We start from the raw sequence: 12,166 nt of genomic DNA on the forward strand, positions 1-12,166 counted from the left end.
TCTGACTCCACGTTCTCAGAAGGCTAATTTATTATTTTATGATACTATAATATATTAAAGAATACTAAACTATACTAAAAAATACAGAAAGGATACTTACAGAAGGCTAAAAAGATAATAATGAAAACTCGTGACTCTTTCCAGAGCCCTGACAGAGCTTGACCCTGATTGGCCAATAAGTCTACATAATTCACAGCAGAAACCAATGAAACAATCACCTGTGGGTAAACAATCTCCAAACACATTCCAGAGCAGCAAAACACAGGAGAAGTAAATAAGATAAATGTTGTTTTCCTTTTCTCTGAGGCTTCTCAGCTTACCCCGGGCGAAGAGATTTTTCAGAGAATGTGAATGCCACAGATGTAGGAAGAAGTTTTTTGCAATGAGGGTGGTAAAACACTATAGGAGTTTGCCAGAGAGGTGGTGGATTCTCCATCCCTGAAAACATTTAAGATCAGTTTGGATGAGGTTCTGAGCTGCCTGGTCTGGTTAACATGGCAGGGGGGGTTGGGCTAGATAAGCTTTAAAGGGCCCTTCCAACCCAAAGTGTTCTATGATTCTGTGATCTAAAGGGCTGTTGTCTGAGCTGAGGCAAAAGTTCTCTTCTTAGGTGAGTCTTTTAACCCTGAGTTGGCTATGGGTTGGGTCTCATCCAGGTCAGAAGCAGGCTCACCAAATATCACCTTATAATTGCTGTGAGTTAAATCACTGCCCTGGGCAGGTTTGAGCAGGCACAGGGAGGATTTTACAGGCACAGGCTGTGTTTATCCAGACCAGAGGATGTCCTGTGTGCAGCTGCTGTTGCACATCTGGGATGGACTGATCAGAAGCTGTGTCTGGATTAGGGAAGTCAGCATGAACAAAAAAAGGGTTTGGCTTGCTGGAATGGTCAACCTGAACCCCAGAGCAACAAGTGGGAGGTCAGGCTGCTCACAGGATTTTTTTTTAGAGCACAAAGAACCAACTTGAGGCTGTGCAAGAAAGAGAAGACCTTGATGATGCAATGAAGAAGAGCTGGTTGTTAATGATCCTGATTTTCTGTCTTTCTGTAGCACAAGGATATTTTCCCAATATCCATTACAAAACAAAGATCTGTGTTGACTCCAGTAGGACCTGGATGAGCAATTCTCTGTTAGAAAAGAACCACATTTGTAATTTTTCCACAACAGGCCCATTTTTCCCCCCTCACAGAGAAGAGTGTGGATGGATGTAGGATTTAAACACACGGATTCAGGTTAAAGGAGTCAAGTCATAAGGATGTCTACAAGGAATTCCACTGTTGGAAAACTTTCCTTTATCTGTCAGAGTCACATCAGAACAGCAGAATGCAGAAATAGAAAATAGAAATTCAGTAGTCATGTGACACTGAGTGTCCCAAACTGGAGGTAAAAGGGGAACAGGATAATAGGGTGTAGATTTCCAACAGCCACAGGTTTGGTGCATCACAGGTCAGTAGCTGACTTGTATATTCTTAAGACAGGATAATTCAAGAAGAATTTATTTTTTCCTTAGCTGAACATTTCAGTTGAGTTTATTTTCCCCCCAAAAGTGCCTTCCCTGCACTAGCTCACCTTAAAGCCTTGAACCCCAGGCTGCGACAGAGCCTTCAGGGGAATCTCCAAGGGACCCTGCCACGTTCAGCTGTGCTTCCCTCTCTGTGTTTGCTCTGTGCTGGTTTTAAATCTGTGTTCATGCTGGACAAAAGGAAATACACTGTAGGGGTTTTTTTTATGATGAGAAATCAACACTGCTGGTCACAACAGAAAGTGCTTTGCCATTCCTCTGTGTGCTCTGTGTTGTGTGCGAGTTGACCTCAATGAAGTTTTATGTTTTTTGTGCTGGTGGTCCAGCTCTGAGCAGCCATCGGCAGCACAGTTTGTGTCATTAACTGCAGTGCAGCATCTGCCACTGATGTTAATCACGAAAGCAGTAAGAGCAGCAGCATCTTCAGCAGTGCAGATAGTGGTTAAAAAGAAAATAAGCATCTGGCCTCAGGTTTTGGTTTTTTTTCTGCGGTAAAGTGCTGGCAGACAGATGTGAGCTGTCAGCATCTGTTTACTCTTTGCTAATGCTTTTTCATTCCGGTGGTTTTCTGTCTCAAAAACAAAGTCTGACACTAAAAGAGAAAAGTAATTTCCAACCTCACGTGTTTCTTTCAACATTTGTGTCACTCCTTTTTTCAGAAACACCAGTTCTCTTCAAGCAAGAGCTCCAGAACGAAGAAGCCAAAGAAGGAAAGCAGGTCAGGCTGACCTGTGAGCTCAGCAAACCTGGTACCCCAGTGAAGTGGATGAAGGGAGACACTGTTCTCTACGCCAGTGAGAAGTATGAATTTAAGCAGCATGGGACTGTGGCAGAGCTCATCATTCGAGATGTGAAATCTGTAGATGCTGGGGACTACACCTGCAGTGCTGGGGAACTGAAAACCACTGCTCGGGTCAAAGTGAACGGTGGGTACAATTTAAGATATTGCTACACTTAATCAGGTGCTTAATAGATCCATTGAACAAAAATCACATAACACTTCATTAGATGTATTAAACAAAAATCACATAATGCTTCATGTTTTTTGTGGCAGTGCCATCTTTAATAAGTAAAATTTAAAGGTGACATTGCACCCTTGTAGGCACCTGGATGTATTTAATTCATGTGATCTCATATTCTGTGTCTGGGATTTTCAATTTGTTTCCCCCCCCCCCCCCCAACTGGAGGAGAAAAAAAAAAGAAAATTAGGTGCAGAGGATTAATTTTCTCTGTGCTGTTGTTCCTGCCCTGTCAGCTGCTTTACATGGCTGTGATTAAAGCTGGAGTTGGAGGTGGAGACCACTAGTACAGGAGCATAAGGATGTGAAAACAGGAATCCAGTCCCTGGAAAATTGAAGGTGATCAAGTAATTAATAGACTCCAGACTCCCCAAAACATCCTTTCAAAGACGCTTAGGTGCCATCTCCACTCTCCACTGCCCTTGAACAAAAACATTGCCTTTAGTAATGTGTGCTGGAGCAGAAAGCAGGAGAAATATAGGATATGAATGGTATTTCAGAGCCCTGCAGGAGCAGGGAATTCATTAGCTGATGGTGCCCAGAGGAATCTGAAAAGGTCCTTTTTAAAAACAAAAGAAACTTGCCCCACATTTCTAGGAATCCACAGTGAGATGGTAACATCAGAGGGAGACATTTATTCCTGCTGCCAGGCAGAATCTCCTTGTGCCACACAGCCAGTGGAGGGCCTAGGGCTGCTCTGCTCCCTTGGAAAAGGCCTGCATTTAAGAGGTGACAGCTCTCATGGGGGGACTTGATGCAGAGCAGATCAGGAGGGCCTGTCCTAACCTCTGACTCTGCGTTCCAGCTGTGCCTGTGCTTTTCAAACAAGCCCTGGAGAACACAGATGTGGAAGAAGGGAAATCCGTCTCCTTGCGCTGTGAACTCACAAAAGCTGATGCCACCGTGGTGTGGAAGAAGGGAGGAGCCACGCTCCAGGCAAGTGCCAAATATGAAATGAAGCAGAAGGGGACAGTGGCAGAGCTGGTGATTCATAATGCAGAGCCAGAAGATGCGGGAAGATACACCTGTGACACTGGAGACCAGCAGACCACAGCCCAAGTCCAAATCCATGGTAGGAATGAGACACCTGCTTGTGACCATTTGTTGTTGTTCTTGCCATGGTCCTGCTAACCCTGGACACTTCCAGAGAGTGCTCAGGAGAACAAGGATCAGCACAAACAAAAGGCAGCTCTGGCTGGGTCCGTTATGTTCTTTGTTTTTTTGGGATGATAAATTCATGCTAAAACGTGTCAATCAAAGGTGCTTGTTAAAATAATATCTTTTCTTCCCTATGAAATGTCTCTTATGCTTTGGATAAGAGGTGACTGTCCAAGCTCTAAGACAAGAGGTAAGAAGGGTCTCAGCTACACCTTTTATTAAAGAACATTCCATTCTCCACTTTCTCATCAAGTATTTACTTGTCTGTGACCAACTTTGGGCAGCAGAAGGATAATTATTTTGGTGTTCTAAATAATTGTGGTGTTCTAAATAATTTTGGTGTTCTAAATAATTATTTTGGTGTTCTAAATAATTGCGAAATAATTGTTTTTTTTTTTATTTGGTACAAAACTCTTGTTTCTACTGTAAATATCAGCAGACTCCTGGAGGTGCAGGTAGGTCAGAGCTTCTTTGCTGTGTGTGCCAAGAGAATATGAATTTGTTTTGGCTTTAAGTCCTTGAAGTGTGAGGTCACCAGGTGGTGACGATGCACCTGAAGTAAACTGAGAATGCTTCACTCCTCAGCTGTGTCCGTGCTCTTCAAGGAAGAGCTGAAGCCTGTGGAAGCTGTGGAAGGTGGGACAGCCACTCTGAGGTGCCAGCTGGGCACAGAGGCCCCCGTGGAGTGGAGGAAGGGGCAAACTCTTCTCCGGGCCAGTAACAAGTACAAGATGAGGCAGGAGGGCACCGTGGCTGAGCTGCTGATCCACGACCTGGAGCCAAAGGATGCTGGAGACTATTCGTGTCTAGTGGGGAACCAAAAAACCACAGCAGCTTTGTCAGTGAATGGTAAAAAGGAAGAAATAACCTGTGAAACTCTGGAGTGTTTTCGTCCACCTCTTTCCTCCTCCTCTCTGTACATTCCCTCACAACCTCTTCCTTCATGTCCTGCTTCCACTGCTTTCTTCCATCCTCTTGCTCGTGTCACTCCTGTCCCCAGTCTCCATTTCATTGTACACCATGCTGGATGTGTGTGTGTTGTGTTGTCTTCTCACCTTCCCTCGAGTGAAGGATGTTGTCTTGCACGTGTGCTTTCCTGGATTAGCATGGAAACATAAAATTCCATAGGATTTTCTGTTTCAGAGAGTTCATCACGTGTAATGATGAGAATGAGTTTGTCTCTCTTTAGCATGATCTCAGCCAAGATCATGGTTTTGTTGATTCCCACAGAACAATTCAATAGAGAATTTCTTTTACCACCCATGAAAAAAGACAGGATGTGCTTAAATATAGCATTTGTGTCCCGTGGCAGGAAGGAAGGATGAATCTGATTCTCTGTTCTCAGAAGGCTCATTTATTATTTTATGATACTATATTATATTAAAGAATACTATACTGTACTATACTAAAGAATACAGAAAGGATACTTACAGAATGCTAAAAAAGATAAAAATGAAAATTCGTGACTCCTTCCAGAGTCCTGACACAGCTTGACTGTAGTTGGTCATTAAGTCAAAAAAATTCGCATGAAACCAATGAAACAATCACCTGTGTTAAACAATCTCCAAACGCATCCCACACGTAAGCACAACACAGGAGAAGCAAATGAGATAAGAATTTGTTTTCCTTTTTCCCTGAGGCTTCTCAGCTTCCCAGGAGAAAAATCCTGGCAAAGGGATTTTTCCAGAAAATATGACTGCCACACTTAAGGGAGAAGGGTGTTGGAGTGAGGCTTAGGTAGACACGCGACAAATCACACCTCAGCCTCTGAGCAGGGTCGAGGGTGGCAACCCCCTTCCATTCTGCATCTCTCAGCCCTGCCAGTCCGTTTCAAGCAAGAGCTGAGGAATGAGGAGGCCACGGAGAGCGGGACGGCGACGCTGCAGTGCGAGCTGAGCCGGCCGGGCGGCTCCGTGCGCTGGAGGAAGGACGGGAAGGAGCTGGTCCCAAGCGGGAAGTACCAAACACGGCGGGAAGGGCGCTTTGTCGAGCTGGTGATCCAAGACCTAGACTTGACGGATGCTGGGAGCTACACCTGCGTGTGTGGAGAGCAGGAGAGCACAGCTGCTTTGAGAGTGAATGGTAACCCTACTACCCACGTTTCTCTTTAAACCCCAAACGTATCACCGGCTGGGGGCTGTGTACAAATCACCAACAGGACGGGACTGCTGAGGAACGTGCCTTGAGCTGTTTGATTTTCCAGCATCAGTCTCATTACATGGCTATGACAATGGGAAGATGCCAGCAGCTCACATCCCCCACAGCAGACCAAGAACTTAATGTTGTAACTTACTTTAAAAGTTTTTTGAGTAATTACACAAAGCAAAAGCCCACTGACAGTAGTTCCATCCAACCACTATAAGCACAGGTACCTTTGGTTAAAGCAGTGATTGCTTATTTCGAATGCAATACCTGCTTGTGAGTCTTCAAACACAATGCACAGAGCTCCATTATAAAGAGTAGAACTTCCTAATATCTCTCTAGAAACACTTTTCTGCAGCTTAGGGAGTTATTCTAGACAAGTGTTAATACACAGACCATTGTTCTGTTTGTCCTCACTTTTCTACTTCTAACCTAAGTTTTCTGCTGACCAATCTCATGGCTACTGCTGAGCTCCAATCACAGTTCTGCTGTCTCTGAGGCCTGCCTTGTGCAGCTTTCCCAAAACCCTCTGGTTTTAAGGATTCCCACACAAATGTAGCCATTCTGGCAGCATTTCCTGGTCAGCCAGAGTGTGATTTCTTGGGGTTTTTGTGTTCTTGGCTCTGTAGTGCCAGAGAGTTGCCCTACTAGGGACTATTTCCTTGTGCTTTTTTTTTTGCCTTGCAACAGCACCTGTATGTTGTATATTGTTTAATTTATTTCTCTCTCCTCTAGGAGGTTTTACCCCCTTTTTCAATTTTACCCACCTAGAAACAGTGCATTTTTGACTGACTGTATGCACTGCAGCCCAGTAACTCCATTTCATTCTGGTGCTGATTCCTTCTCTGTTGGTGTTGCATCCTTCAGCCTTGCCTATCCTCTTCCAAGAAGAACTGATGAACAAGGAAGCTACAGAGGGGGAGGCAGTCACTTTGCACTGCAAACTGAGCAAATCAGCCCCAGTTGAGTGGAAAAAGGGCAATACGGTGCTCAAGCCGAGTGAAAAGTACAAAATAGAGCAGGAAGGTCCCTTTGTGGAGCTGACAATTCAGGATTTGGATTTGGCAGACGCTGGGGATTACAGCTGTGTGTGTGGAGACCGACAGACTACAGCTGCTCTGGCAGTAAATGGTAAAAAAGAAATTCTCAGCGCATGTTCCAAGCCAACCTGTGTAATCCCAAGATCTCTTCCTCTCTTACTTCTGCTTCCTCTGATCCCTGTGTACTTCCAATCCTCCTTTTTGCTGATTAATTTTCCTATCCTTTCTTCCTTCTCTCTTTTTCACCTTTCACCTGACACCTTCGTGATGTGCTTCCAAGGTGCTTTAGTCAAAAGACAAGTGGAGAGGAAGTTCCCAACTCAACACAACCTCCCTTGTTCAGAACAGTTTCTTGTTTAGAAGCTTTCCTATAGGAACTGACCTAAAAGTGGGAACAATATGGATTTTTCATGACTTAGACCGTGGCACTTGTTGCTCCTAAAAGGAACAAATTTTCATCAATGTATGATGCTACACAAGGACAGTCTTAATGAAAAATAGGCTTTTAATGCTCCTGCTATTCCCAGCTCTTTTTCTTACCAAATTTGGCTTAATACTTCCCAAGCAAATATTTTGTTTCTGCAAAAACCTGACAGCATGTTTGCAACTGCTCTGCTTTAAGGGACTCTTGTTTATAAAAATTCAGACAGTGCCATGAATCAGGCCCTTCTGTAGAACTCCTGCTTTTCTCGAAGCAAAATGCTCTGGGTCTCATATTGAAATACAGCTTCTAATTTTATGTCTTTGTTTTTATGGTGTATAAAGAAAAGAGTAGTTGGCTTGTCAACTGATTTGCAGGTAGACTTGAATTTTTAAGAAAGTTTTAAAGCGTGAGGACAGGAAAAAAAAATTACACTGAATTATCTTTTGAAGGGTTAACCCTTTTGAAGGGTTATAGGCTGGAGAAAAATTGTGGAGGAACTAAATCCTGGAGGAGCCCAAGAAGGTCTGGTGGCTCCAGGGAGATAAGAGAGGGATTAAGTCATGGATTCAGGCTTTCCCAGGGTTGATGCCATGTCCATGTTTGCTCTGCAGTCCTGCCTGCTCTTTTCACCAAGGGACTCACGGACAAAGAAGCCACTGAGGGTAAGAGTGTCTCCCTGAGCTGTGAGCTGAACAAGGCTGCTGCTAACGTGGAGTGGAAGAAGGGCTTCAAGACTCTCAAGCCAAGCGACAAGTACAAAATGAGGCGGGAAGGCGTCATGGCTGAGCTTATAATCCAAAATCTAGACACGGCGGATGCTGGGAATTACTCCTGTGTGTGTGGAGACCAGCAGACCATGGCAGTTTTAACAGTTCATGGTAAAACAAACAAAACAAAGCACATCCTGAAAGTAACTACCCTGATTTCTCTGTTCCTTTGGGCAGACCCTTTACCCTCCCATCTCCTTCTTCAGCCAGACCTTTAGCCACAGCTCACCAATGCCAGTGAAGTGCATCCATTGGCATCCGTGCAGCTGGAATTTGGGGCACGAGAGGGGTATGGGTGTCCAAGCTCCGAGTAAGGCAACCAGGGTTGCTGCCACTCTTTTAATTCAGGGCCTCCATTTTGCTTTTCCCTTGAAAGGTCCTTTATTAGACTCCCCATTATGCTCAAGACAAAAATGGGTAGCTTCAAAGGGATTATGTCTTAGGGATTTTAGGGTTTTGTAAAATTCCAAAAGGTGAGGTTATTCCGTGGAATCTTATGCCCGTACTCCATTCCTGAGGCAACAAAGTGCTTTTAAGCTTACAGCCCAGTTGTCATGGAATTCATTTGGTGTCCTGTGTAAAATAAGCCCAGAACTTCTAAAGGACAATCATTCTCAGGCAGAACTTTGATTTTTACTGAACCTGACATCTTTGAAAGGGTATGTCAGTTCAGGTGAAAATGCTTGTTTTCCCACCATGTATTGAAATGAACAATTTCATTTCAAACTGACATTTAAAATGAAACTCCAGTGTTTCATTTAAAAAAAAATGTAAAATGTCTTTTTGTTTGCTTAAGTATGTGGAAACAGCAAACATCCTCCCATTGTGGTTTAAAATGTCATAAAAGAAAACCATTTTCTTTCCAGAAATTTCAAATTGGTGTTTGTGCTTTTTGATTGAAATTTCACAGGGGAAAAAAAATGGTGTTTTGTTCTCTATTTGTATTGATTTGTGTAAAATACCCCTATGGATTACTGCAAGAATTAAATCCTCTCCTGGTGATGGCATTTCTTTCCCAACGCTGATTCATGGAGACCCATGAGAATCTCTATTCTTGTGTTGATAAATCAAGTTCAAGATAAGAGGGAAAAGGAAACTTAAACATGGTTTTAACTCTTTGGAGTGCTACATCTCACTGCTGATGTTGCTGTCCTTCAGCTTTGCCTGCGTTTTTCAAGGAAGGGTTGAAGAACAGGGAAGCCACAGACGGTGCTACAGCCACTCTGCGCTGCGAGCTGAGCAAGGTGGGCGTGCCGGTGGAGTGGAAAAAAGGGGACAAGGCACTCAAACCAAGTGAAAAGTACAGGATGAGACAGGAAGATACAGCTGCAGAGCTGCTGATCCGAGATCTGGAGGTGGAAGACACAGGAGAATACACCTGTGTGTGTGGAGACCAGAAGACCTCGGCTGTCTTGACAGTCCACGGTAAAAGAGCCATTCTCCGCTGGGATAGCAGTACCTCAAGGACATCCCTTTTCTCCCTCTCCCTCCCACTTGCTTTGGTGTTTTGATTCTGCAGCATTTTCCTGGTTTGCTGCTGCTGTTTCATCCCATCTCCCATGGTCTGTCAGTTTGAAATTGATGGCTTTATATCAGTGTAAAGAAAAGCTGTGAGAATTTCTCACCTCAGGGAGCAAGACCTCCAGAAGAAGATTGTTCTCAGGGGGCTTCTCCTTGTGTCTCCCTGACATCAGTGGATTTTCATGCTTAACCTGAAGGAAAGTCCTTTAAATCTGCTGAGCTCAGTCAGTGAGAGGCTTTTTCCATTCAGGAATGAGTGACCACCCTCCTCTTCTGCAGGATTTTGGTATATTCTGCTGAGAAAATGGTACTTATATAAATCCCCACCCCTCAGCATTATTCTGCAGGTCCTGACTTAGGGAATAATGGGGGAAAATTTGTTCCTGGCTCTGCCTTGGTGAATGGTGATGAGCTCTGCTTGCCCCTGCAGAAGGAACATTTCATGTGCAGCTCCCATAGGTGGAAGAACAGCTTTTATTTAAGATATCTCTTATGGATAAAAAGCTGCCAAGGACAAGGGGAAATTGAGGAGGCAGAACTATTCTGCCAGATTTTCTGCACACTTTTTCTTAATCTTTCTCCCAGCTGGAGGCATTTCTGTTCCTCCCCTCTTTTGACCTATCATTTTCATCCCTGTGCAAGTCGCTTCCATTTTATTTTAGTGGTACATCATAAGACAACTTGTTGAATGCTGCTAAAAAAACCCATAATCCTTATATTAGTGTCATATATCTTTTGAAATCTTGGGTTAAAGGTGCACCTGAAGCTCTATTAATGCGCTTTTTTTCCTGAACCAGAAATATAAATTGTGATGTTAAGAAAGGCAGGGATCTCCAGCAGTGCTGTCACCCTGGCTGATGACTTTTAATCAGAATTCAGGTCATTAATGTTCAAGGTAGATTATTTCAGAGTGAAATAGGTAGAGAGGAGTATTGGAATCAGCTGTGAGGTGGTGAATATGAACAAGTTAATGTTAGAAGCAGGTCATGGTGGGAATTATCCCGGTGGGATCCTGCAGTAGTTTTCTGTTAGGGGCAGCTTTCCAGACTGATTTGTTTTCCTGTAACGGTGAAGGACCGGCCACAGGCCCCAGCGCTGAGTTCCCCAAGGTCTGGTTAATGGTTTTGATGTCCTCTCTGTTTGTGTTACACCCCGTAGCTCTGCCTGCACTGTTCAAAAGAGATCTTGTCAATGTGGAAGGCACAGAGAACAGGACGGCTGTTCTGCAGTGTGAGCTGAGCAAACCCGCCCCGGTGGAGTGGAGGAGGGGGCAGGAGGTGCTCAGACCTAGTGAAAAGTACAAAATGAGGCTGAAGGACACCACTGCTGAGCTGACAATCCACAGCCTGGAGGAAGGAGATGCAGGAGATTACACCTGCGTGTGTGGAGACAAGACAACCACAGCTTCCCTGACAGTGCATGGTAAAATATCTGGGTTAAGAGGAATTTTCTGCATTGTCATCTGTGATCCTCCTGTGGGGTCACAATCTGCTCTTGGTCCCTTCTGTTATTTCAAGATGTTGTGGCAGCTGTTCCAACCACTGGGAATATCTTCACTGAAAGCCCTTCCTTTGGGACTGATAAACAGCATCACAGATTCTTTTCAATCCCTGCCCCTTCCTGTTGATGGAAGCTGGAGGTGGATAATGAAAAGCTTGATGAAGTCAGAAATAGCACTTTGGAATATTTTCATTCCTTAATTTCTTTATGGCATATCACTGAGATTTCACTTGGTTTTCTTGGATGAAATTGAAAAGTGATGAAATTTTAATTTTAAACAACGTGGTGTTCATTTTAATTCTTAATCTGGTTTTGAGAAAAAAAAATACTGTGCATAGTTCCTCAAAATCTTGGGATCAGCTTTCTGTTGTTATATCTTAAAATGCTTTTAAAACATACCTCCCAGAACTGATATTTTAGTTTTATATATTTCCAAATCAGTGAGAGCTCAGGGATTGAGACTGGTGTGGTTCTCCATGTCATGCCATGTCTCATACCATTGAAAACACCCTCTGATTTATGAACAAGGTGTTTTCCAGCTGTCCAAACTCACTCTTTTATGGTTCTGAGTTGTTATAAATCAACAGTGATTTCCAAGTCACTGTGAGATGCTGAATTCTGTGAATTCTGTGAATGTGGTGTCTTGCAAAGCACAAGTCAGGGATGCCCCCTGAAATCATCCTTTGCTCTCAGGTTCTGTACATCCTAAAACATTTAGAGATTGAAGCATTTTAATCCAGTGAAGCACTGAAGACAGGGTATTTGCTCAATTTTAAAGCGCTCTCTTTCACCTGTGATCTTCAGCCCTCCCTCCTCACTTTAAGAAGGAGCTGAAGAATGTGGAAGGCACAGAAAATGGCACGGCCACTTTCTGCTGTGAGCTGAGCAAAGCTGGAGCTGCCGTGGCGTGGAGGAAAGGAGGCAAAACCCTGGGGACAAGTGACAAGTTCACCATGAGATGCCAGGGCACGGTGGCCGAGCTGGTGATCCATGATTTAGCCCTGGCAGATGCTGGAGATTACACGTGCTCTTGTGGAGAGCAGGAAACCACGGCTGCGCTCAAAGTGAATG

The 12,166-nt window shown here is 44.0% G+C and overlaps 1 protein-coding gene across 1 annotated transcript in view; it reads left to right on the forward strand.

Annotated features, from left to right (window-relative positions):
• The window catches only part of OBSCN (obscurin, cytoskeletal calmodulin and titin-interacting RhoGEF), a 185,675-nt gene that overhangs the window by 65,879 nt on the left and 107,630 nt on the right, over positions 1 to 12,166 (forward strand). The window contains exons 34-42 of the mRNA XM_038129840.1: positions 2,184 to 2,450; positions 3,349 to 3,615; positions 4,287 to 4,550; positions 5,517 to 5,783; positions 6,711 to 6,974; positions 7,919 to 8,185; positions 9,233 to 9,499; positions 10,754 to 11,017; positions 11,900 to 12,166. Coding sequence (XP_037985768.1) covers positions 2,184 to 2,450; positions 3,349 to 3,615; positions 4,287 to 4,550; positions 5,517 to 5,783; positions 6,711 to 6,974; positions 7,919 to 8,185; positions 9,233 to 9,499; positions 10,754 to 11,017; positions 11,900 to 12,166 — 2,394 coding nt within the window. The remainder of the gene's footprint in view (positions 1 to 2,183; positions 2,451 to 3,348; positions 3,616 to 4,286; positions 4,551 to 5,516; positions 5,784 to 6,710; positions 6,975 to 7,918; positions 8,186 to 9,232; positions 9,500 to 10,753; positions 11,018 to 11,899) is intronic.

This window comes from Motacilla alba, chromosome 2 (assembly GCF_015832195.1).
Source record: "Motacilla alba alba isolate MOTALB_02 chromosome 2, Motacilla_alba_V1.0_pri, whole genome shotgun sequence".
Lineage (NCBI taxonomy): Eukaryota > Metazoa > Chordata > Aves > Passeriformes > Motacillidae > Motacilla > Motacilla alba.